This window comes from Anoplopoma fimbria, chromosome 12, assembly GCF_027596085.1.
Source record: "Anoplopoma fimbria isolate UVic2021 breed Golden Eagle Sablefish chromosome 12, Afim_UVic_2022, whole genome shotgun sequence".
In the NCBI taxonomy this organism is placed as follows: Eukaryota; Metazoa; Chordata; class Actinopteri; order Perciformes; family Anoplopomatidae; genus Anoplopoma; species Anoplopoma fimbria.
Window position 1 is genome coordinate 9,809,332 of NC_072460.1, and position 24,387 is coordinate 9,833,718.

Consider the following 24,387-nt stretch of genomic DNA (forward strand, 5'->3'; position numbering starts at 1 on the left):
TTTTTTTGACTATGTTGAAAAAAAGTTGGAAAGGAACTGGTTCAAAACAAAGCATCTTATGATGGACTTGTCTTTTAAAAGGACACAGAAAACCAGACTGCACTATTTTTTCTATATTTGACAAGCTCACTGCAATGCTCATTCAGTGAGGAGGCTATTCAGTCCTCTTGAAAATCTCTGAATGAAGAACTATAGCTCTCCTACAGCCTCCTACGAAACCTCATTACATCATTTGAACAGATCTGCATGACCTACCACACCAAGAATATGAAAAAAAACTATTTCAACCAGTCATACACTGGGTAAAAAGGTATATAGCTATTTATCAGGACAATTAGAAATAAGATGCATGAATCCCAAGTGCTCATCTGAAAATTGTTGAAATGCCTCACTCCCCCCAAAATGACACCAACGAATGAACACCTAAAACACAACCCTCATTTGTATCCTCTTTCCTATTATTGTGATGACATCATGCACACAAGCAGTATCTTCATATGGCCTTTAGCTGTTCTTCATCACTTTTGTGGTGTGGATACAGTAAAGATTTACCAGAGGTAATACATTCTAATAGGCTATTTCATTTACTTACCAAACAAACTGCGTTTTGGGGCCTTCATCTTGTCTGAATGCTGTAGCGGCAGCACACTGGCTCTGCAGGTAAATGGGTGGAGAAACACATGTAATGAGACCTGTTACCACAACCTCTAATGTAAGCTTGCCTACACAACAGTGCATTTCAGACATCTAATTTACAAATAACCGTTGTTTTAAGAGTAAGTCATTGACTATTTCAACTATAAGAATGTCCTCCTTCACACACATTGGAAAAATCAGTATGAAGGCAAGTAAAAAGTGAAATGCCAATATAGTGTTTTTCTTCCAGAAATCTCCTGAGGCTGAGGCCACAAACCTACTCGGTTCTGTGAAGGGACATGTCTTGGTTTGGGTTGAATAAGTCCTTTCTGACAGAAAGCTTTGAAGGCAGAATGCTCCCATGTGCTGACCCATTTAGCATATTACTGAAAGCTTAAAAAAACAAATAAACTATAATTTGAAAACAAAATCTTTAAATGCAAATGTTTTAAAACTCCTGGACAACATCCCTGTTTAGCTCCCTAAACAGACAGCAAGCACCACAAGCTAGCGCGAGCTTACAAGAACTGTTACTTTGTTAGCATTCAAAGTTCCGACATTTAACGAGAGGCTCAAAAGAAGCATTCATTGCAAACAGTTATGATAATAAGGTCGCTTAGCGGACGGCCAATTCATAAGCGAACCTACCGGAGCTCAGCTAAACTTCCCGGCCATACACTCACAAAAAATGATTCTTGGCCATCATACACATGAAGCAATATTTTTAAGTAAAACTGAAATACATAAAATCAAAACTTTATTTATCCAGAAACTTAAACTTAACGTAAATATGCTTAGCATAAACTGAATGTAAACGAATCAAATAAACTTTACTTACTTTACTAACTTTACTACTGGATCCCAAAAGGAGGCTATGCGCATGTGCGAGAGTAAGGAAACGTCACTTCACCGACGTGACTCGTGAACTCTGCGCGTGGACCGACCGAGCGGGACAAAGTACCTTATCGAGGCTATATCATTGGCCATAGTATTGACCAGTAGCCTATTAACACTTATATGAAATGCAACTTATTTACATTACTTGGCTTGGATTGCAGTTAATATCTACGTATGTCAACTTATTTTGATAAAACATCTCCCATACAAGGTTCTCTGAGAAGCACAATGGGTTTCTGCTCAAAATGCTCCTGACTATGACCTTATACAATTTGATTTTGAAATAAATTCATTTTTTTCCTTCAGAGGTTTGATTATCTTGTCCATGCAATCTCGCGAATTTATTTTATTTTTCTTTCCTTCAGAGGTTGGCTGAATTCTTCAGTGGAGCCCTTTTTAGAAAACTGTCTTCATGTTAAAACTCTTACAACATATTTTCCTTTAGACTCTAAAGGAAAATATGTTGTAAGAGTTTTAGGCAAACCTCTAAAGTTTAGAGGTTTGCCTAAATGTATAATGAAAACGTGTTAAGGAAGATCTTTATTATCACAATGTTAGATCTAAGGTCATTCTACCAGGCCTATTTCACTCCAAACTTAATTGAAAAGTTGGCAGCCCTGATTTAGAAAGGCGGATAACTCTCTTGTTTCACCATCGAAACTCTTTGATATAACGGCCTCGCCTTCTACAGGGACATCTGGTGGACAGATGTGGTCAAGGCAATCACAGTTTGTGTTGTAATGTGTTTTGTTTGCTTGTTTTTGTTAATACATAGATAGACATACATGGCACTATGTCAATACACAGGCAAATAGCATGTAAAAGATGTACCACTCCATCATAGAGGTAGGACAGGAATGGGGCTTCAAAAGCTTTCTGAGTACACGCCAGAATAAAGAGAGCAAATTGTATCTTTAACAATAAACTTAAAAAATAGTAATAATAGTTTAACCTTAACTTTATAGTCAGTATTAATTCATAGGATCTAAAATGTGGCATCCTTTCACATACAGTAGATGGTGGTATGCGCATTTAAAGTTAGTGATGGTCCTTCAGTAACCTCAATGAGAAATAAAAGAGCAGAAGTGTACATAGAAGACGTAAGCTGCGCGCGCCAATATTGGGCACACAAAAAATCAATCAAAAATCAAAACGCAATTTGAACTCATGAAAACTGTCTGTCTTACTATTCCTGGCTGATACTACCAGAGGTATGTGAGGAAGGAGGGGTTTTATTTTGTCATTTGGTTGAACTGTGCCATAATTATTTCCAGAATCTACACGTGAAATAGCATTTGAAATAGTCCAATGTATGCTGGGAAAAGGCCTATTGATTTGGCACATTTCCCCGATGCTGTAATATACACAGATATGTTACAGGGACATATGGTTGTACAGTATATATTATCATATTTCCACCTCTACACTTTCATATTACTAATTTATTTTTGCCATGCTTGGTGTATCAACAACACCAGTGCTTTCTGTCAACCTTCTCATATGAGGACTGTGACATCCTGGATTTTGTACCATCTATTTCTAACAATAATATTCCAGAAAACCACATGTGGAACTACAAGGTTGGTGCTCTGTCAGTTTGCATTGATTCTTCTTAGCCACAACATTTTCCTTGTCTGTTTGGTGTTTTCTCTGATGATATTGTGCAGTGTTGTCTCAGACTCACACTGGAAAAGCTATCACAGAGATATATAATATTTATGTTTATGTATATAATCGGTAGTTTCCAGTTTGTAAAAGCTCATGGCTTGTTTTCTCTTTCAGGTGCAGCAAATGAATGTGACCTGGAACCACGGAAACAGATGGGTGTGCTCATCCAGCAATACAACCAGCTGTTTAAAGCACTGAAACAAGAACTGAAAGCAACACAGGAAGAATACAAACAACTGAAGGAGCAGCAAGGGAGACGAAACTTTGGGTTTGATTGTATTAAGGATAGTGACTCCATTGTCATTTCAAGTTTGTATTTGGCTATCAAATTGTGTTAAAAGAAGTGCTGTTGTTCTGAGGGACGAACTTAGATGGGAAGACCAACTGGTTTAGTTATCATGAAGGTCAAGCATGGATTCACTCACGATACCTCACAGATACATTTGGAGTATCATTCTTCACTGCTACAAAGATCATCAGAGAGTGGACACCTGTGTTGTCTCCTTTACTGCGTCCTTTTTATGATCTGGCCAATCAGGGAAATGGCAAGAGCTTATTTTAAATAAAAATAGTTTTAAACCCAAGTATATGGACTGTTGTTGTATGATTACTGTACTGAAATCTTGATAGATAGAACCTCAAACCCAATAGCAAGAGCTGAAACCTGGTCACTTCTCAAAAATCAAAACATTATTATGTATCTAATAAGAATAACACAGGCAGGGGCTGTTTGCTTCGTATCAGACAGTTTTCGAGGCTGTGCCTCTGAAAAGATAATGGCATCAGAGTTGGGCTTTTAAGGAAAGCTTGAATCTGGCTGACAAGAGGTTTCTTGTGACGGAAGAGTATGTGTTGGAGCAACATAAAAAATTCCTCGCTTGACAAAAGAAAAGTGTCACTTGCCCGGTATGTGCTGGCTGTTTAGAGTCTGCATTGGCTTGGAGCGGGTGATTAGTTGCTTTAAAACCTTTCAGATACTCAACGCTGTGAAACCCATCAGCCAGATAGATCTCCTGGATGACATTGTGGCACTTTGTGCTGGTCTCATCAACATTAAGGCCGGTATTCCAGTGATTGTACAAGAAGAAATTGAGAACATGTCATATTGACAGGAAGACACAAGGAATGTGTATGGAGATGTAAGTTTGTGTGCATTGTATTTTCACATGTGATGTATTTTGCTCTTTGGCTTTTGTTGTTCAATACATCCTGTGCCTTTTTTTTTTCTCAATATTTTCAAAACCCAACTCATACTAGATGTGTTTTTGCACATTTTGGCAAGACTGACATTTATGTTTATATTAAATGGACATTGCAATATCATGACTTTAAAATTATGTCTTTCTTTGTTAGTTTACTTTTAATCCTCAGTATTTCTGTAATATGAAACAACAATTTGTCAACACCAGTTGTCATTATTATTTTAAAAGATGGTTATTACTGATGAGGGTGTTATTGGTGGTCATCGCAGTAAAATGCTTTGAAGATGGCACAACTCTGCTTTCACTGACATTAACATTGAACAAACACATCAATAACATGTTGAAGTCTGATTAAGAGATCACAGAAGACACTGCATCTTTTATTTAATGAAGTGCAACAACAATTACACAAACCAACAATATCTTAGTTCTCGGCCATCACCTGCAAAAAATGAAAGTATAAAGAGAATATTTTAAAATGCTCAACTAGAGAAAGGCAAAAAAATGTTCACAGATGTTCTGTCTAATATCAAAAGCCATGTAATAAGCACAAACAAAGGTTTGTCCATCAGTAGTTTAAGGTATTTCTGCTTCTTGATTTGACCATAAAGCCAGTAAACAGTGAGTGTCTACATCTCCAACGAAGGACTGCTAGAGATAAAAACAAATGTGTCTAGGGTATCACAAGATCTTTTGGACAAATATTCTAGTATCCAATGCTTTTTCACTCACGTTGTTGATCCAGGAGATATAGGCGCTGACCCGAGTGAAGACGGAGGGCTTCCTGGGGTAGTTGCAGCCCATGCTGGAGCCGAAGCTCACCACGCCGTGGACGTCCCACGAGCCATCAGGGTTCTGACAGTTCAGGGGACCGCCAGAGTCTCCCTGAAGAGTAACAGAGACGAAAATCACAGAAGCTGGAAAATGCTTTTGTAGAATTAAATGTAGAGATAAGCTTGATTGTAAGGCTGTGATTTAGTTTTAAAGTGAATGTTATTAAACATGACATGAAATTGTAAAATAAATTAAAAAATCGGACTCACGTTGCAGCTAGCCAGCTCTCCGTCTCCTCCAGCACAGACCATGCTGCTGGTGACCAGACTGCCCCACCAGTCATACCTGGTGCAGGTGGAGTGGTCGACCACAGGGAGGAGGGCCTGCTGCAGGATGTCGGCAATAGGACCTCCAGCTTTGGGGCAGAACGGAGCATTTAGATTCAGGGCTGCAGTCATGACCAAGTCTATTCCAAAACTAGGCTCACTAGATCACTTAAAGAGCAGAACGTTTTCTATGAATTGTATCATCTTGAATGGAATGTTTATCACTAATTTCACTAATGACTTCTTTCTTCTTTCTTCTATCTGTGTTACCAGATGTCACATTTTTTATTTTATTTGATTAGTGGGGTGAAAAAGAGGAATCAACCACCACAGCCCTGTTCAGATTCAAGCATGTGTCACTCAAATGTATTTTAAAATTGAGAGCAAAAAGAATAAGTGGCCGTGCTCACACAACTTTGACAGGTAAGTTGTTATAGCATTAAAAATATAAGAGGACTCTAATGTTGTCTGACTTGGATGACAGTTTCTTTTTTTTCTAAGTTAATAGGACTTACTCCAGAGACGACCCCAGCCGGTGACGTAGCAGGGAGCTTTGTTAGGCAGAATGTCACCAGAGTTGGGAAGACAGGCAGCCATGATGGAGTCAGAGAAAGTGACAGGAGTTGACAGCTTGATAAGGGCGATGTCGTTACTAAAGAATGGATGCAAACACACCACATATAAAAGAAACAGTATGAGCATTAATAGCAGAACTCTTTAAGAGCACAGAACAGTCACGGCAACATGACATATAGACTAAAAGGTGGAGTTGAATGACGGAGCCCACCGGATTCTGTAAGAGTCCCAGTTCTCATGGACGACGATCTTGGAGGGGCTGATAGCGATGGATCCAGGCTCATTGGGGGACTCCATACTGTGTTTTCCCAGGTAGACTCTGTAGGTGCGACTGCTGCTTGGTCACAAAAAAAACACAGAAAAAAGGGTCAGAGCTGCTTCGATCTGGGATCTATTCAAAAACAATTTCTTAGGACACTAAACTAACTTACAAGTACCAATACAATTCCCTCTACTGCAGTTTTAGAATTATGTTCATTTAACTGGGAAAGCGTTTAAATTAATGCTTTTAACAGTGTTAACGAAAGTGAAATGACCTATTATTAATAATCTTATTTCTATAAAACTTATTTTTCTTAACTTATTTCATGTAAATCAAAGAATACCATCAACCAGTGACCATAGCTCTTCATGGCCTTTTTCAGTTTGACGACTGAACTACATTGTTAGGCCAACTGTGAATCTTACTTATCAGACTGCTAAAGTACAGTATACAAACTTATTTTTCCTTATGTTCTGCCTCTATCTCATCTCTCTTTGTCCTCTGTGCCTTGTATACCGTATACTTTTTAAACACACCCGATGCAGTGAGCAGCAGTGAGGACCCACTGGTTGGAGATCAGGGTGCCACCGCACGTGTGGTAGAAGCTGCTTCCACTCTGGTACTGCAGAGACACCTGAGGAGAACAAACAGTGACGTGTTTTGAGTCTTTAAGAAATGGACAGAAGACACTGAATTTAGAGAAGTCTTAAAGGGGCAAACCTGCCAGGGCCAGCTGCCCTCACGGACATCTACTCCACCAACCACCCTGGTGATGGTGGGAAGGAAGGTGGGCAGGCCGCACCCGTAGGCTAAGAAACAACAATACAGAATATGGTGATTTATGAGGGAATCTTAACATCAGCAGTAACATAAAATGTGAATCTGTTAAACACATTGCTTCCTATCAAACGTATAGACCACTTCATGTAAAAAGAATGTGGACAGCTTTATGAAACAACACATTTAATTGTCTGGTAAGAATAGTATCAGAGCTTACCGCCAGCGACAAACAAAGCCAAGATCACGAACTTCATTGTGACTGAAATAGAAGTCCAGGGGGACATGCTCCTCTTTATATAGTGTGTGAACAGGCCTGTTGCTTAATATTTGCCTCAGAGAAGCCGGGAAAAGTTGATGGGAAAAATAAATCAACCTTGGAGATAAGTTACCACAGATATCCCCAAATACACCTTATCTCCTCAACTCAACCCCTGTGTGAACCTCACAGGTGTCTCACTGTGACCTTAGTTGGTCATGTCATTTACCTTTGAATATCAGATGATGTTTCAGCTCTGAGGTTATATGCTCATTTGGAAATGGTAAGCCTGTCTGTATTGTTTTATCAAAAATATTAAAAGTGCTGTCCTATTCTATATATGGATATACACCATTTATGAAATCAAAATGTAAGTTGCCAGGCTTAGAGGTCAGTTTATGGTTTATATAATAATATTAACAATTTCAAAGAACTGACATAAAGTGTGCACATCATTGAGTCAATGTCATTAAAAAAGGTAAAGACACATAAAATACTCAAGCTGAAAATAATAAAATGTGTTTGTTTTGAAGATAGTATTAATATAATTAAGTATAATTCTATTGACGCATGGATCATCTGGTGTGTGACTAAGTTGCATTTTACCGTAATATGTTATAAACATTAAAAAGGCACAAGAGGGCAGGAGACGCACAAAAGCGTACATTGTTTTGCCCAGCTCCTACATGTTTTAGGTGAAAATATAATAGATCAACGGCTGACATTTATGTAAATTAACATATTTTGTCAACTGATGCAATGTTTTTGTTGTGATGCAAAAGTTAGTGGATCATCCACTATATTTAAGAGCAGATATTGCAATCAATCATTTTTATAAATGTATGCAAGTATTACAAATACTAATAAATAACAGTAAACATTCAGTCTTTTCATGAGCAATGGAAACTTCAGCTACTAAAGGAGGCAATATTTCTCTTGGTAAAGGAAAACAGAGGGAGGGCTACATTTGAGGTGGAATAAGACTCTTAGTATCGCCTCCAGCCCTGAAATGATAAAAGCTAAAAAAACATTCTACAGCAAAGTTAAAAAGTTATAGATAACTCCAGGACACTTTGGTCTAGTGATCCTGGTTATTTCTATCCGTTTTGATGTTCCCTTAGCTCCACCCCAGTATTAAGATTTGTCAAAGGAACATTTCCAGGAATTTGATCCAGTTTTTTAGGTTGCATAACATCATGAAAGGTATAAATACGTCTGATGTTTCCCGGCAAACGGTGGAGATACAGACATGATGAAGTTTGTTGTTTTTGCTCTCTTTGTGGTTGGTGGTAAGGATTTCACACACACATCACAGTTACAGCAATCTGTCTTGAGCCATGCTCTCATGCAGCTTTATTTACAACCTGAATGCAGATAAACACTTGTGTTTGAAAAGTGTCTGTCTGTGTTTGCCGTTTCAGCATACGGGTGCGGCCTACCCACCTCCCCCCCTGTGGTGACCAGGGTGGTTGGAGGAGAGGATGTCAGGCCTAACAGCTGGCCCTGGCAGGTAAAACTTGCACATCAACTGTCTGAAAAATACTTATTCTAGACTGCAGACAGCATGCAAGTTAAGTTAAGTATAGGATAATAGATAAGGTATACATTACAGTATGTGACAAGGAGACTAAAACTCTTAATATAATGCAATGTTGAATTTTTTTGAAAGAGGTAAGGAAAACTTATTTAAAGCATATTTTAAACACACAGGCAATTAGAACAATGTCAAAAAAAGGAATCTTAATAAATTAAATAAATAAAACAAAATATAATTAGGCAAATGGAATAAAATAAAAAGTGGCTTAAGTCAGGGTGCATTCAATATTGGAAAAACAAACACAGCTGCATGTGTGCCCTTGAACAGTAAGTCTTAAAATTAAATTTTAAAGTCAATAGTGTTCATATGTATGTTTTAGATTTCCCTGCAGTACAACAGAGAGGGTGAATGGAGACACACCTGTGGAGGTACTCTGATCTCTAACCAGTGGGTCCTCACTGCTGCTCACTGTATCAGGTAGGAAACAGTGGAGCCCGAAACACTTCATGCTGATTTTACTTTAATCCAAAAATTCCTATAATCAAGGGACTAAAGGTAGAATAGTAAATTATATAGGACACTTATCCAACAGATTTGCAAGCTGGTGGGTCAATTTGTCTGAACACACTAGAGCATGTCTTGGACATAACAGCAGATTACATGCTTGTTAGAGAGCCATATTTCCATATAGAATCCACAAAACCTGGCCGGTAAATGGTCTAGTGGTGTTTTTTTAAGTTTGCTCAAGAAAAGCATCCTTGAAGTGGACTCTTAGCTAACACATCACTGCTTCACATTCTTCTCTCTGTCCACTTGCAGCAGTGGCAGGCAGTACAGAGTGGCCATGGGAAAGCACAACCTGATACAGACAGAGGAGGGTGTTGTGTTCATGGGCACCGCTAACATCGTCGTGCACGAGAAGTGGAACCCCTTCTTCATCCGGTAAAAATAATTGTTTTTTCACTAAGGTTATGAATTGCGAGACTGAAAAGCTAAAAGATAATTTCAGTAAACATTTGCAGGTCATTGTTGAATCTAAACGTGTGTTTCCCTCTCCAGTAATGACATTGCCCTGATCAAGCTGGAGTCCCCCGTCACCTTCTCTGACAGCATCATGGCTGCTTGTCTCCCCTCTGCTGGCTTCATCCTCCCCCACAACGAGCCATGCTACGTCACTGGATGGGGCCGCCTCTACAGTGAGTGCCCAATCTCCTGCCTCTCTTTGATAAAAATCTGTTTAACTAATTGATCACTTATAATGTCAGGGCTGCACGGTGGTGTAGTGGCGAGCACTATCGCCTCATAGCAAGAGGGGTTCGATTCCCGATATGGACTTTTGTGTTGAGTTTGCATGTACTCCCTGTGTCAGAGTGGGTTCTCTCCGGTTTCCTCCCACATTCCAGTGAGCGTAAATGTGAATGGTTGTAAGGTGTGCATCATATCTCGAACAACAAAGTAGCTGATTAAACCTTATTTACCACAGTTATTACAAAATAAACCAGTTTATCCGTATTTAGGAAAGTATACATTATAATGTTTGTATTTTTAGTCAATATGATAGTGATCTAATCTTTTTTCACTGCAGAGTGGTCTATTATTCTGAAATAAAAAAACAGGATGTTAAACAAACCTTATTTGTTTGCCTTACCCAAGAGTGTTTCCTCAGAGCTACAGTCTGGTGAAACATCTCTCTCGTTAAGGTTTCATTTCTCACCAGTAGTCCTTTACCTGAGCACAAGTTGAGCCAGTACTCATCTCTCCTCCAAACAGCCGGAGGTCCCATCGCTGACATCCTGCAGCAGGCCCTCCTGCCCGTGGTGGACTACGCCACCTGCACCAAGCCTGACTGGTGGGGTTCTCAGGTGAAGGATACCATGGTCTGTGCCGGTGGAGATGGAGTTGTGTCTGGCTGCAATGTGAGTCTAAAATGACACAAAATGACTCATTGAACTGTAGCATCAATGCTTTCTGAGATGTATAGACTGGATACTCATGTTTCCTTAACCTGTTTATTCTGCCATGCCTTATACATAAGTCCAATATTATACGTTTTATTCAAGTTCTTTGTATCTCTTTTGTATATTTTCAAATATTAACTGATTCCAGCCTCTTAAAATTGATTTTCTTTTGTCTTTTATGATATTTAACTAAATATCTTCTGGTTTTGAACAAAAAAAGTCCTTTGAATATGTTGTCTTTCTGACAAATTATGGTCCAAACAATTAATTGACTAAAAGTAGATCTATAGACTGATCAATAATGACTATTACTGTTACAAACAGTTAGTGATCTGTCCGTTTACATTTTAGTCTTTTAAATGAGATTCTTCCGCTGATACTGTATGCTATTTACCCCCAAACAATGAAAACTATCTCTTCTAAAATGCCTAAGAGTGTCAGTTTAAAGGTATACAACATATAAAGGGATGCTATTCTCACATGACTCAGGGTGACTCTGGCGGCCCTCTGAACTGTCAGAAGACTGATGGTGCCTGGGAGGTTCACGGCATCGTCAGCTTTGGCTCCGGGCTCAGCTGCAATTTCCCCAAGAAGCCCACCGTCTTCACCCAAGTCAGCTCCTACATCGACTGGATCAACTCCGTAAGCTCCTCAACCTCTCACTGCATCACTGCTGATTTTTGGGCTATTTCCTTCAGATTAATTAGTCGAAAATCTGGAACAATTAGAATAAATACCCCATGTGTTACTGCTGAAATCATGACGCTGCACAAAATATAACATGTCTCTATCTTCTCTTCCACAGAAAATGGTGGCCTATTGAGAGGACGGGCTCATGGGATCAATGTGCATATCAAATAAATAAAAAATGTGGAACAACAAATGAAAAAAGATTTTGTGTTTTATTTTGATAAATATATCATTTATTTAGTTTGATGAATGATACTCAACTAGTAGAAAAGTATCAAATGTGGATGGGAAAAGTATTGATGGGAAAATCCTGTCATCAACCACATGGTGTGTTGTCATTCTTTCACTTTGACCTTCTGCATGGGTCAGCTAGATTTCCCAGGACAGTCTATACACTGGTTAACATGCAGTATAAATAAGAGCCTGTTGTTAACACAAGTTTTAGGCTCACACCACAAACTCTACAGGCATGAGGAGGCTAGTGGTTCTTTCTTTTCTGGTAGCTAGCGGTAAGACAGTTTAAATCTTTTCACATAAGTTACTTAATGCTCATTTGCTGTAGTGTTGTCCAGGTAAATAGTCCGTGATTTTGTTATAATAATAATAATTGTTCAAGGGTCATTCAACTTCTGAAATCCGCTACTGTTTTTATAATTAGTCTGGTGCAAAAATCACAATATACATTACTAACCTTGTCCCAGCCTATGGATGTGGCCTTCCCACCTTCCCTCCTGTGCTGAGCAGGGTGGTGGCAGGAGAGGACGTCCAGCCTCACAGCTGGCCCTGGCAGGTGAGGTCTGGTCTAAATGCGTAAAAACACGTTCACTCCGACAACCACAGATCAGTATGAACACTTCATTTTCATTTTGCCGCGATGGCTAGAAAAGAATTGCACCCACTTTAACACATTTACTCAGAGAATCTTCTTTATTTTAGTGATGTGGAATTTCTGATGATGAATTCTCCACCAGACCACCGTAGAGGGAGGCAAGTTAAAATTGGTTAGAGAAAAATTGTAAGGTGTAGTAATGACTTTTTTCCTCTCTCGGCTCTGCTCAGATCTCGCTCCAGTCGGACAGCAGTGGGCGCTGGAGGCACGTCTGTGGAGGCACCCTCATCTCTTCTGACTGGGTCCTCACTGCTGCACACTGCATCAAGTATGTTAAAGTCCACCCCTAGCGGAAAGTAGTCAATAGAATCACAATTATAATACAGCATATTCGTTTTGTAAAGGCTCAACAACCTGGGTTGCTTATGTATTATGTAAAGATACGTTGATCATAACAGATGTATGTATCTAATTACTTTTGCGACTCATCATTATCAACTAATACTCAGTCAGTAGTGATTCAAAATGCCCAGCTCATGAAAGTATGTATTTACAATGCCAAACTGAAGGTTTGTGTCAGGAAAAACTCCTCTAGCCAACAGGAAATTATGCATTTTGCTTTTTATGTGACTGTAAGACCCAATTCTAATCCGGCCCCTACACTCTCTACCAACTTTCCCTCCGTGTGCGCTTTCACGTTGAGGAATATTAAATGTCATCCCAAGCTAAGTAGTGGGGAGTGATACAGCAATTCTGTATCAATGCTGACTTAACCAGCTGCCCTTACTGACCACGTGCAATTTTGCCTTTGCCATGGAAGACGCTCCGGACAAATGGAGGTTCCATACGACTACAGGTACAAACATTAACTCAGAAACTGCTCAAACTAAGATAGACATTCAATATTATCAAAGAGACTTTAAAAACTTAAAGGTTACATTTTATTCAAGTTCAAATATACCCATATCTAGTCTAGAAAATGGAAGACATCTTCCTTTGATTGTAAAGTTTAGTACGTTAACATGTAGTCTTGCAAAAACCAAGCAGCTCATCAAGAGTTAAAAACAAGAAGATGGGGGAGGGGAGTTTGTCCCAAAGTTTGGCGCTGTATTCTCACCTTCCACCTCAGCCAAGTTCACACTACACATCTAGCTGTCTTGTAATCAGAAGTCTTGAAGTCAAAGTGGTTTTCACACTACTGGACTGAATGGATCCTTCCCACTTCAACACGTCTTTATAAATTCCCCTATGTAGATCAGTCACTTTGTTATGTGTTGTGTTTATTCATGCAACATTCCAACACTCTAGGTGAGCGGAAAACCAGGGCTAACGTCGTGTAGTGTTAACTACACTCTGTCATGGATTGGCAGGGTGTGGGGGCCGGACTGGAATTAGGCCTAGTTGTTGATTCTGGAAAGGGACAGGGTAGTTCTTCAAGGATTAGCAGCAACGAACAGAAAGAAAAGTGTGACATGTAGAGAATTTCAACAAGTTTTTCTTCCTAGTAAAGACATTTTGTAATCAGAAAAAATTGCTTTTAAAAAAAAAAAGTAGATCTCAAATGTTACCGCTTTAACCAGTTAAAAACAGCTTGGTCTCCTTGGCAAACATGCATTATTACCACAACAGGACTACTAAGCATCTGCAATATTCTCCATCAACTCAATCACAGTTTTGTACACACAGGCAGGAAAGTCAATACTACTGCTAAACCCTGGGTCATCTTCAATCCCACAGTGACCGCTACAACTACAGAGTAGAAATGGGTAAACACAGCCTGAAGACGAGCGAGGAGGGCTCGATCGCCCGGAGAGCAGCCACAATCATCACCCATGAGGACTACAACATCATGCTCAGCCGGTAACAGTCGCCCACACAGTTCAACATCACCTCATGCATCCAAGTGAAGTGCTTAATCAGCAGGCCACCATAAGTAGTCACCAATCAGTTATCTGGTATATTATTTAAATGATGAAGTTGATAAACCATATGATTCATAAACCATATTTAGTTTATCATTTATTTTTAAATGTCGGAGTATTGTTTTGTCATTTATAGTAACGACATTGCCCTGATCAAGCTGTCCTCTCCAGTCACCTTCTCCGACACAATCATGCCCGCCTGCATGCCCGACCGGGGCGTGGTCCTGCCTCACGGTGCACCCTGCTACGTCACCGGCTGGGGTCGACTCTCCAGTGAGTGAAGACATCTCAGCACAATGCATCACTGTGAATCACCCTGGACTCACTGAACGTCTGCTTAGCGGTGTCTTGTCAGTGTCTGTGCACCTGCCGCTCAGGTTAGGTCAAAAGCTGATGGCCAAGCCAAGAATATTTCACAGCTGAGACCTAACCATACTTGGGATAGGGAATAATTTCTCTTTTGGAGCTATCAATTCAATCCATGGTCATCTTTCAACATGAATTGTACATAAATAGAAATGAATATGAAAAAAAGGCTGGAGGTAGATGTTTCATCCTATTGAAACACCGGCTTTTGAAGGAGCATGCTATACTGCTGCACATTCTCACTTGACTGAGGTGTTTTGACCTTCACAACGAGGATAAATCCTGTTTTTAAATATGGGAAACTCAGTTTACTCTGGTGGGCGTGATGTGTTCAAACAATAAAAAAGAAACACAAGCCATGCTTTATTATCAGAGTTTAAAATACATTCAACTACCGGTACATTTATTTTAGTCTGCTTACTTTCTTTGGCACAGACATAGTAAGATCTCATAGAAAGCATGGTTTGCAGCCCTCTTATCAGATGAACATATAGTCCTATGTGACTTGTACACTTTACTGTATATTACTAGAATTTAAGGGCTTAAACACTCTTGCACCTTTGGACTGTTTTTAAGATCAGTTTGAAGTTGCAACAGAAAGGAAAGTTTGCTAGTATTGAAGCAATCTGTGAAGTTGTGCTATACAGTACACATCTATAAATGGTAGAAATGAGTATAAGCCAGTATAATCAATGCAGCAGTCTGGCTAAATGGCGAAAAAGGCATCCCATCTGCAGCACCTTGGATACCATTAGTTTCCAAGTCTCTACCCAGCACTCCACCTTTCACCCCCCGAGTGAACCTCAACACAAAATGTTGTTTCTTACCCGAGTTAAGCCTGTTTCTTCCCCGCAGCCAGCGGTCCTCCGGCTGACATCCTGCAGCAGGCTCTCCTGCCGGTGGTTGGCCACGATACCTGCTCACAGCCCGACTGGTGGAGCGTCCTGGCAACAGACAAGATGGTCTGTGCCGGAGGTGATGGCATCACTGCTGGCTGTAATGTGAGTTCATACAAGGAAGGGTGATCTCAAGATGCAACAGTAATTTAATGGTCAATTAAAGCAGTCATGTCATTCTATACAATTTACATCCAGCATATGAGACTAAACGAAAGGGAGATTCAAGAAAAGGACTTTTACTTTGAAATGTCTAAAAGGAAAATTCTGCATAACTAAGTGATCACTAGTAGCCATACCTCCTAAGTGTCTGTCTTAAGCTGCAAGCCAACAGTGTGTGTGCTGACCTGCAGGGAGACTCTGGTGGCCCCCTGATCTGCCAGAACCCTGATGGCTCTTGGGACGTCCACGGCGTGGTGAGCTTCGGTTCTGGTCAGGGCTGCAATGTCCTCCAGAAGCCCACTGTCTTCACACAAGTCAGCTCCTACATCAACTGGATCAACTCAGTGAGGAACATTCTTATTTTGTGATCACCTTGCCAGCATAAACAATGGAACCTGAAGCTAACAAAGGCCTTGGCTTACATAAACAGGATGTGTATTAAAATGGTGTTTTTTTTATTGTTTACTTCGCAGGCCATGACCAACTACTGAAGAATCCCTTCAAGTGCTTTTGTCAGCAAGAAGAATTATGATTAATAATGTGTTTTCCTATTTTTTGGGAGAAAAGTAAAAGTAAAATGCTGTTTACCAGTGCAACAAATGGAATGCAGAGTCATTGGTGTTAACCTAAAGCTAAGGCACTGACCATGTCCAGGAAACTTTAAAACCAGAAGCCCCTTTTTAAAACCATGGAGAGTCCCGACAACTATATAGCATCAGATGTCAGCTTTCAATACAGTAGCTGCATATATTAGCACTGGTGAACAGTAACACAATTAGAAAATATGGATGTTCAGGGGATTATTGCACGAGTCAACATGTAATTATACACACAACTGTTCAGTAATCACAGCTCATGAACACTTGGTTAGTTAACAAATACTCACTTTAATTTCCCATAAATATTCATGAGATAAATTGGTTTTTACTCTTCATAGAAAATAACAAATGTTCCACAAACAAATTAGAACGATCATAGAAAAGCACATTTTCACAGTACAAGAAATACAAACTTGAATTATAAAAAAAAAGCAATAATAAATGAACAAACAGCATGTGTTTTAGGCACTCCTCTAAGTAAAACAAAAAGTGACTGCTAAATGAAAAAACACAAATTGAATCAACGTAAAACATTTTGACTACAAAGTGATAAAAATCAATCATTTAGTTAACTAGTCCTTTGCAAATGAGGTACAATGACTATGTCTGCAGTACTAACCATGACAAACAAATTAAGAATTAATACAATTTGTGTCATGTTTCCACTTCGAAAAACAAGACAGAGGAATATAGACATTGAAATGTTGAATTTCAATGACAAACATGAAGTGACTAAATGACCTTGTTGCCTTTTGCTTAACAGAAAACATTACAATATATTATCTGACGATGACTGAGTAGCTTCCTTTGCACTACCTACACTGAGTTTTACCAAAACATGGTGTAGAACTGGGTGATGACGTCACTAAGGAAAAGTGCCACAAAACAAATGAGGAAAAGTGTTTCATTCAACTTCATAACATTTGTCACGTTTAACAGAATGAACAATTCAATTGGCTTCAGCTTTTTGTATTAAAACAAGTCTGACAAGAAGAAGACAAGAGAGTTGGTTAACAGGTAATGATAAAATAGTTCCCTGAACAGTTGTCTTTCTTCTTCGTTCTGCTCATTCTCATCATACTTCTAAGTTTAAACAGGGCTGCAGGTCAGGCTGTGGTTGTAGGAATGGAGATGAGCAAGCCAGTGAGCAATAGTTGCCGTTGTTATGGTGCAGCTGCACAGTCAAAGAGTCTTTCTGTTGGTCATCTCGGGAACGGGCAAAAACAAGCCAAGAGAGAAGCAGAGACAACACCACTGCCTTCACAGACAAGTAGTCTTCATGGCTTTCAACTATTCCCAAGCTCCCTCCATTATGCGCTCACATACTTCATTCTCCACTCGCTGTTTGCGAGAGTCAAAGCAACATTGCGTTGGAAGTGCAACATTAGAGCTCAGGTTTAGTCATACAATGTCTTTTTGTAGAGCAGCAGTGTTGTTGTGAACACAAAGGCACTTAAGTGTACTTTGGTGTGTACAGCTGGAGGGCAAACTAAGTTTGCTGCAGTCAGTTATCATTACCACTGTTTAAATATTCCATGAAATTAGGACGTCAACTTCCTAGAAAGTCATTTATCTTTAAAAGTAACCTAATAGTGACCATTGTTGGCCATTAAATCCATCACAGAGCCCCCACCTTTTCTCTCCCTAACTGATATCCAACCGGTTTACACTTTTGAATGGCTGTTTGGTCGTACGTTACAACCAGCTCGGAATCTCATATTTTATGTTTTTTTATGTTGACTGTAATGGTGGAGTCTCATGGAATATGCATGTCTTCTACATGCTGCATGCAACAAACGGCACAGAGGCAAAGGAAACGGGTCAACAGTGAGCTGAAGACGCAGCTATGTTTCTAAAAGCAATCAAATTTGGACTTGCATTGATTAGTTAGCTAAAAAATCGACTCCAATGGCATGCTAATCTTATTCTGCAGTTAGGCAGTTGTTTGCTTTCAAGTTATCCATGACAAATTGATAAGATGACGGCATCTCAGAGCTCTGTTTCTGTCAAAGTTCCTCATTACAGCTTTAGGGAAGTAAAGATACCAAGTCATGGCGTATCCACTGAAACAACCAACACTAAATGCAGCCATTTAGGTGGTTCTGACCACGTCCTGCTCAGTAAAGTAATATCCACAACCTTAAATCATACACAGCTGAAGTTAGTTAGTCAAACTAACTTCCAGTCCTTTTCACCAGACCGTGTGCCGTACAGGGTTTTGTCTTTCTTAGGAGAAACAGGACACTTGGGTTTTCTCTTTAATATACTCTACTATACTGGACAGTAACGTTTTAGTGCCTTGATAAAACAAGTGATTTTTTGTTAGCATTCAAGAACTACAATTCCCATTAGGTTTTGGTAGAGTGCCTATGGCTAAGAGTCATGGGAGCTGTAGCTGATAAATGCTAACAAAGCTTTGTTTTATCTTGGTCATAAGTAGAAGTTCTGCTCTCCAGTAGTTATCCAATCTTAGAATATGCAAAGAAAACCCCAGTGCCATGTTTCAGCTTTTCAAGGAGACGGATAAAGAAAACCCATCTGAACCAAAAGCCAGTGCAACAGAAGCTAATACAAATACAGTAGACTCTCTAACATCAGTCAACATATCAAAAATGTCCCTCATTTTCTGCAAAGCTCTAGAGGGCCTGGATATACATTATCGTTGACAATGAGGGAGAGTTTCTGTGTAGCATGCCACATCAGGTCATGCCAGCTGAGTACATACAACGCTCAGTCACTCACCATAGAGCCTACATTTAGTAAACCGCTGGCACTAGTAATCCAAATCCCTCCCAGGGTGAAACACTGTCCAAACAGCAGCCACTTCACTAAATGACTGCCCTGAACATATCTATTTAAGTGTGCACACAAATCCTCACTATAACCGCTCAATGATGTCCTATGATCTCTTTCACGTCACCTCACCTGTACAGTCGGTGCTCAGTGAAACACATAAAGTGAAATGCATGAACAGAAAATGACTTTGACATAAAGTAGAACTGCATTTGGTGCGTTTTCTTTTAATCCAATGTGCCACCGTGTGACAGAATATGTCCCAGTGAGGAAAGTTCCAGCAAATATGTCCATCACTATCTGGCAGTGTCTGTTTCAGAGATCCAAAATTTGAAAAAAACTAATGGTTTCTCTGTTCAATGCTTTGGAGGGATGTGGCATGAATTATGTATTAGAACGAATACTGTACTTTATTCTTTTAAAAAGTGCCACTGAGAATGTTCTGCGAGAAGAGCCATCCTTAAGTCTTGGTTTAAAAAAAACAAACAGATCCAGATCCACAAAAAGGTGATCATGGAGGATTCCAGGAATTTCAGTAGATTGTTTTTAAACAGGATCAGCTTGATCTTAAAGCGGAGGCACTTTATCCTCATACTGCGGCGGTGGGGTAAGTGGTTCTATACTGAATCCAGTTGCTGGCAATGAGTTATCCAAGTTTTTCATGTGCAGCTTCTCCGATTTAATCCTGCGGATCTTTATAGGGAGGAGCTTGCGGCTATTTTTCCCAGGTCTGCGATTTGATGTGGAAGCAGCAGCAGTGGGAGCAGCTGGAGTCGGAGCGGGCTGTGATACGGTAGTTGTGACCTCCGACCCCTCAAATTCATACTGCACACCATCAACTTGGACAAGGTCATCGTAGGAGGGTAGCTGGGAGGTGCTGGGGCCAAGGCTGCTCTTACTGACAGGGTACTGGCCACTGCCCACTGCTTCTTCATAGCTGGGTACAGCGTAACGGTGGGCTTGTTCCTCGGCACTGCAGACATTTATGAAAAAAAAAAAATGACAGACATGATTGATGCTCCTGCACAGGAGCTAAAATATTATCAATTTATTATTATTCTCAAATGTTGTAAAATGCAAAGTGTATTGCTTCTTTAACCACAAATCACTTGTGCTGCCATACAACAGCATGATCTTGACTACTACTACTTGATGCCAGTAAATAAAAAAATAAGCAAACATGGATTTTACTAAATGGATAATGTGAATTTGTTAGCTCTTGAATTAACAAGGCCGCTATTCGGCAGCCAAGTTTCAAGTCACAGAACTTCAAAGAGCCATATGACCTCAGTGATTTCACTAGAAAAGGAGTGCCAGACATGGATTTCAGTACCATGGATAATCCATCTAATCACTGACTTTCAGAATACCCCGAGTTATTTTTTCCCACAGTGGCCCTTATAATAGACACAAACTGTGTAATCTGTCAACAACATTTTACAAGATAATAAATAAAACAATTCACCAGAAAATCTATCATACATTTACAATATTTGGCAGTTTACATGGACAAATTACTGATCTGCTCACAGACATAACAGCAACAAAAAAAAAGTCATATTGTAAAGCATACTAATTATTCCTAAAATCTAAATGTTGTTTAGCTAGAAAGACATTATTTAACTTACGTTTGTCTTTCCTCCTGCTCCCTTGCTGCCACTCCTCCGCGGTTCTGGGCCTCCTGAAGCCTCTGCTGCTCCCGCTGCTTGTTCCTCATTCCCAGACACAAGGACAGCAGCAGCATGACCACCCCAGACCCGACCAGGACAAAGGCCACGGAAGACGCTTTATGTTTCCTGCCACTTGTGTTACCATCTTCTCCCGAACTGCTGCTGTTACCGGCCAGGTCTGCAGGTACCACGCTCCACACGATCATCACAACACCGAGGGCAACAAGCCCAACCCCCAGAGCACACAGTGCATACTGGGATCCTGAGTTTCCACTGTCTTCATTACTGTTGTTGTTGTTATTGTTGTTGTGGTTGTTGCCAGTGCCTTCTCTGCCAAGGGGGCTTACTGGTCCATCCACACTGGAAAGCATCTTGTCAGTTCCTACTAGCTCTTGTGAGGTCAAGAACTGTAGAGAGAAAGGCATGTGAGGTCAGACACAAACTGAGAAACATACCACAGACTGTCACAGAAAGAATAACAAAAAAAAAAGGAAAAAGTTCAACATAGTTCCTGGCCTGTCTGTCATACCTACCAGACACAAAATGTGGCCCTTTACTCTTATGAGCTGGTATTTAAAGTAGTGTTGGCCTCACCAGTCAGAGCTGTTCTTTTAAGAAATAATTAAAAAAAACCTGAAAATGTGGCTGCAGCTAAGATATTTGTTCTTTACGAGGGAACAAACCCATTTCTCCGTGAAAATGGCAGGACATAAACGTCACTGAAGTAAAACTACCTTTGTAGAGGCTTCTAAGAATGGGTGTGTTGCGTGGTAAAAGTTTACAGCAGACTTACCTTTCAAAGTCACTAGTTACCCAATGCAAACACATTACAAGGGTAGATAAGGACAGCTATGGTCACTGTGAAATATATCTTAGCTTTTATAAAAAATACAACAGTTTTCTATGTTACTCTCTTTTCCCTATATTTTTTTATTTATTTTATTGATCATTATGAGCGTCTGTGTAACTCCAAAACCAAACATTTAAAAGGAAACATTATTAGTTTAGCATTAATCCAACCGGTGCACACAGTGAAATGATTCTCTGAAATGCAGTGAGTATGACCAGTCAGCACACATCTAGTGCATACTTGTCAGATGCCATTGATCACAAGGCCCCCCCGCAGTGTAACTATTCTATGTTTGCCAGATCAGATGAGGACTGCTGTGAACGGTCAATGAACTCAGACAAAAAAGTCCAAGGAATAACTGCCTACATGTAATATTACTACCTCTGTGAAATTGGATACACACACAAAATATGTCAGTGTGTACTCTTGCAAACATGCCCAGACCTGCTGGGAATGGTGGGGAAAGGGGGGGGGACAGACGGACGGACGGACAGTCTACTCCAGCTTGGATTTTGGGAATAGCCTCTGGCTAAAGAATGCATGGCATGAGACTGAAGTATCCTCATCGTGGTAGCTGAACACAGATACTGGCCTGTTAGCATCCTAGACACACACACACACACACACACACTACACACACACACACACACACACACACACACACACACACACACACACACACACACACACACACACACACACACACACACACACAGCACATCACTAACAAGCTTGTTGTGCAATCCAGAGGAACATTCACATGAAGGTATATTACATATTATGGACTTGTGTGAGGAGTGTTACAGTCCAACCTAAAGGGTATATTTCACCACAAGACAGGTTTACAGTAAAGTTAGTAAAACATTGACATTCAAGCTCATAAAAACCGTCTTTCAAAAGAAAGAAAAGCCCTGTATAACATTCAATCCCATAGTTAGTGTTGGGTGTGATCATGTGTATGTAGTTGAAGCCAACTGTTTAACTCTAAAATGACTCTTTTCCCTCTTAGTTTACTAAACAGTAAAGCTTACGTCAAATGTTACGTCCAGGAGACTGTACGCGGTGATGTTTGGACGTCTAGGTGTTACGTGTCTGGCATTGAATGCTCATAAAAAGGTTGTGTCGCTAACAGACCCGTGCAGTCCGTGTCCGTTACACTGGGCGGGTTTCTCACTACAGTCAGTGGTTGCTTACGTTGAACACAGCGGGATCCCGTAGCCTGAAGCAGCGCGACAAATACTTTCCACAACCTTCAAAAACTTTGGCTACCGTGTAACTTTTTAGTAACATTTAAACGATACAAAAAGAAGAAATTCCGCGTGCGAGTACATCGGCTTTACTCTCACCTTTTCATCGTTTTGAAGACACGTAACTCTTCTCCCCCCCCCCCCCACCTCCACCTCTTCTTCTCAAAGCTGGGAGGTGTGGCGTTTACGTCCCCAAACCGTGCCGACACAGACAACAGTGTATGTGGTTTAATTTCGGGGACGAACAGCTTTTAAGAGTCGGGAACTTTCTCTGAGACGGATGGGCCCGCCGGACAGAGAGGGAGCGGGAGAGCCGGGGGAGGGAGGGGGAGGGAGGGGGCTCACTGCCGCACTTCCAGTTCCTTAATTAACTCTTTCGCTCTCGGGGTGGCTGACGGATGGAGAGGAAGTGTGAGGGGAAATGTGTTTGGCCATAGTCCAAAATAGTCTTCAGTCGTCTGCATATGACCAAAACAGATGCTAGCATTAACATTTGAACACGCTTGATGATATTAATTGAGTTTAACTTTCTTTTGAAAATATCCTAGGGACTTTCCCATATAGAACTATGGTATTTGGCACTAATTGCATTCCAATGTATTGTTAGTGTTCAGTACATTTGTAATTAAATGCTAAGCTAGTGTACCCTAGAGAGGCTTTATTCAGAGCACAGGCAGCTGAACGTGCAAAAACTAAAAATGTGCCTTTTGTCTGGTGCAGGGTGCAAAAAAGTCAACATATGAAGAAAAAAGGCTTTCAATAATGAATGAATAGTAGATGAATATTCAGTTTGAATGAAAATCAACAACTGCTTTTAAACTCAACACGAGTAACAATGTCAACAGGCACACAACCACCATATTAGTTTTTCACTGCAGACATTTTGACTCCTTATTTTCCTGGCAGACAATGATGGTAGAGATAGTCAGGTCTTTTATTTTAGTAAAAGTAGCAATACTTTACAGTCTGGTACAAATAAAAGCGCAGCGTTCAAGATATTACTCATTTTAAAGTATCAATATAAACTCAAAGCGCTAAAGTAAAAGTACTCATTATGCAGAATGTCCCATTATTATATTACTGGATTAGATCAATGTGCGTATCACTTAAATATTGCAGTTGGTAAAGGGGGGGGGGGGTTATTTGAATTACTTTATATACTGCTGGGTAACTTAACCATACGTATCATACGTTATTAGTTGATTTATATTTCTCATTATTAATCAAAATATGTAAAGTAGTAACTGAAGCTGTGAAATAAATGTAGTGGAGTAAAAAGTGGAGTGAAAAGTTCAATATTATATTCATCAAAGTTAGACAGAACTGCATAAATCTCTTTTGATTTCCATTAAAATACGTGACATTCTGTCTCACATCATGAACACCAACTTGTAAAAAAAGAGTGATTAACACTGACTCACTGTGTACTCAAAACTTCCCCATGCAGTAAACCATGAGTTTCATATTAGGTTTACGCTACACGACCAGATT

General features: G+C 40.0%; 4 protein-coding genes across 5 annotated transcripts; 2 read left to right on the forward strand and 2 right to left on the reverse strand.

Moving 5' to 3' along the window:
* Positions 1-4,751: 4,751 nt before the first annotated feature.
* Positions 4,752-7,401, reverse strand: LOC129099554 (chymotrypsin-like elastase family member 2A). Its single transcript, XM_054608823.1, has 8 exons — positions 7,339-7,401; positions 7,062-7,150; positions 6,878-6,975; positions 6,291-6,413; positions 6,019-6,155; positions 5,447-5,592; positions 5,136-5,288; positions 4,752-4,845 (listed from the first exon to the last, which is right to left on the reverse strand). Exons 1-8 carry the CDS (start codon positions 7,373-7,375, stop codon positions 4,828-4,830), a joined length of 801 nt encoding a protein of 266 aa, XP_054464798.1. The 5' UTR covers positions 7,376-7,401; the 3' UTR covers positions 4,752-4,827.
* A 1,215-nt stretch (positions 7,402-8,616) lies between these two features.
* LOC129099579 (chymotrypsin-like elastase family member 2A) lies at positions 8,617-11,763 on the forward strand. The gene is made up of 8 exons (XM_054608864.1): positions 8,617-8,666; positions 8,799-8,887; positions 9,294-9,391; positions 9,734-9,856; positions 9,974-10,110; positions 10,685-10,830; positions 11,362-11,514; positions 11,678-11,763. Exons 1-8 carry the CDS (start codon positions 8,627-8,629, stop codon positions 11,693-11,695), a joined length of 804 nt encoding a protein of 267 aa, XP_054464839.1. The 5' UTR covers positions 8,617-8,626; the 3' UTR covers positions 11,696-11,763.
* Positions 11,764-12,020: 257 nt separating this feature from the next.
* Positions 12,021-16,328, forward strand: LOC129099785 (chymotrypsin-like elastase family member 2A). The gene is made up of 8 exons (XM_054609161.1): positions 12,021-12,071; positions 12,264-12,352; positions 12,622-12,719; positions 14,129-14,251; positions 14,450-14,586; positions 15,535-15,680; positions 15,929-16,081; positions 16,211-16,328. Exons 1-8 carry the CDS (start codon positions 12,032-12,034, stop codon positions 16,226-16,228), a joined length of 804 nt encoding a protein of 267 aa, XP_054465136.1. The 5' UTR covers positions 12,021-12,031; the 3' UTR covers positions 16,229-16,328.
* Positions 16,329-16,623: 295 nt separating this feature from the next.
* On the reverse strand, positions 16,624-23,201 carry tmem51a (transmembrane protein 51a). Of its 2 annotated transcripts, none has more exons than XM_054609293.1 (3): positions 22,996-23,201; positions 20,758-21,206; positions 16,624-20,102 (listed from the first exon to the last, which is right to left on the reverse strand). In XM_054609293.1, the coding sequence occupies exons 2-3, from the start codon at positions 21,168-21,170 to the stop codon at positions 19,697-19,699; spliced, it is 819 nt and encodes a 272-aa protein (XP_054465268.1). In that variant the 5' UTR covers positions 21,171-21,206; positions 22,996-23,201; the 3' UTR covers positions 16,624-19,696. The 2 variants fall into 2 exon arrangements, with proteins under 2 accessions (XP_054465268.1, XP_054465269.1); XM_054609294.1 differs by lacking the exon at positions 22,996-23,201 and adding an exon at positions 22,681-22,754.
* Positions 23,202-24,387: the final 1,186 nt, after the last annotated feature.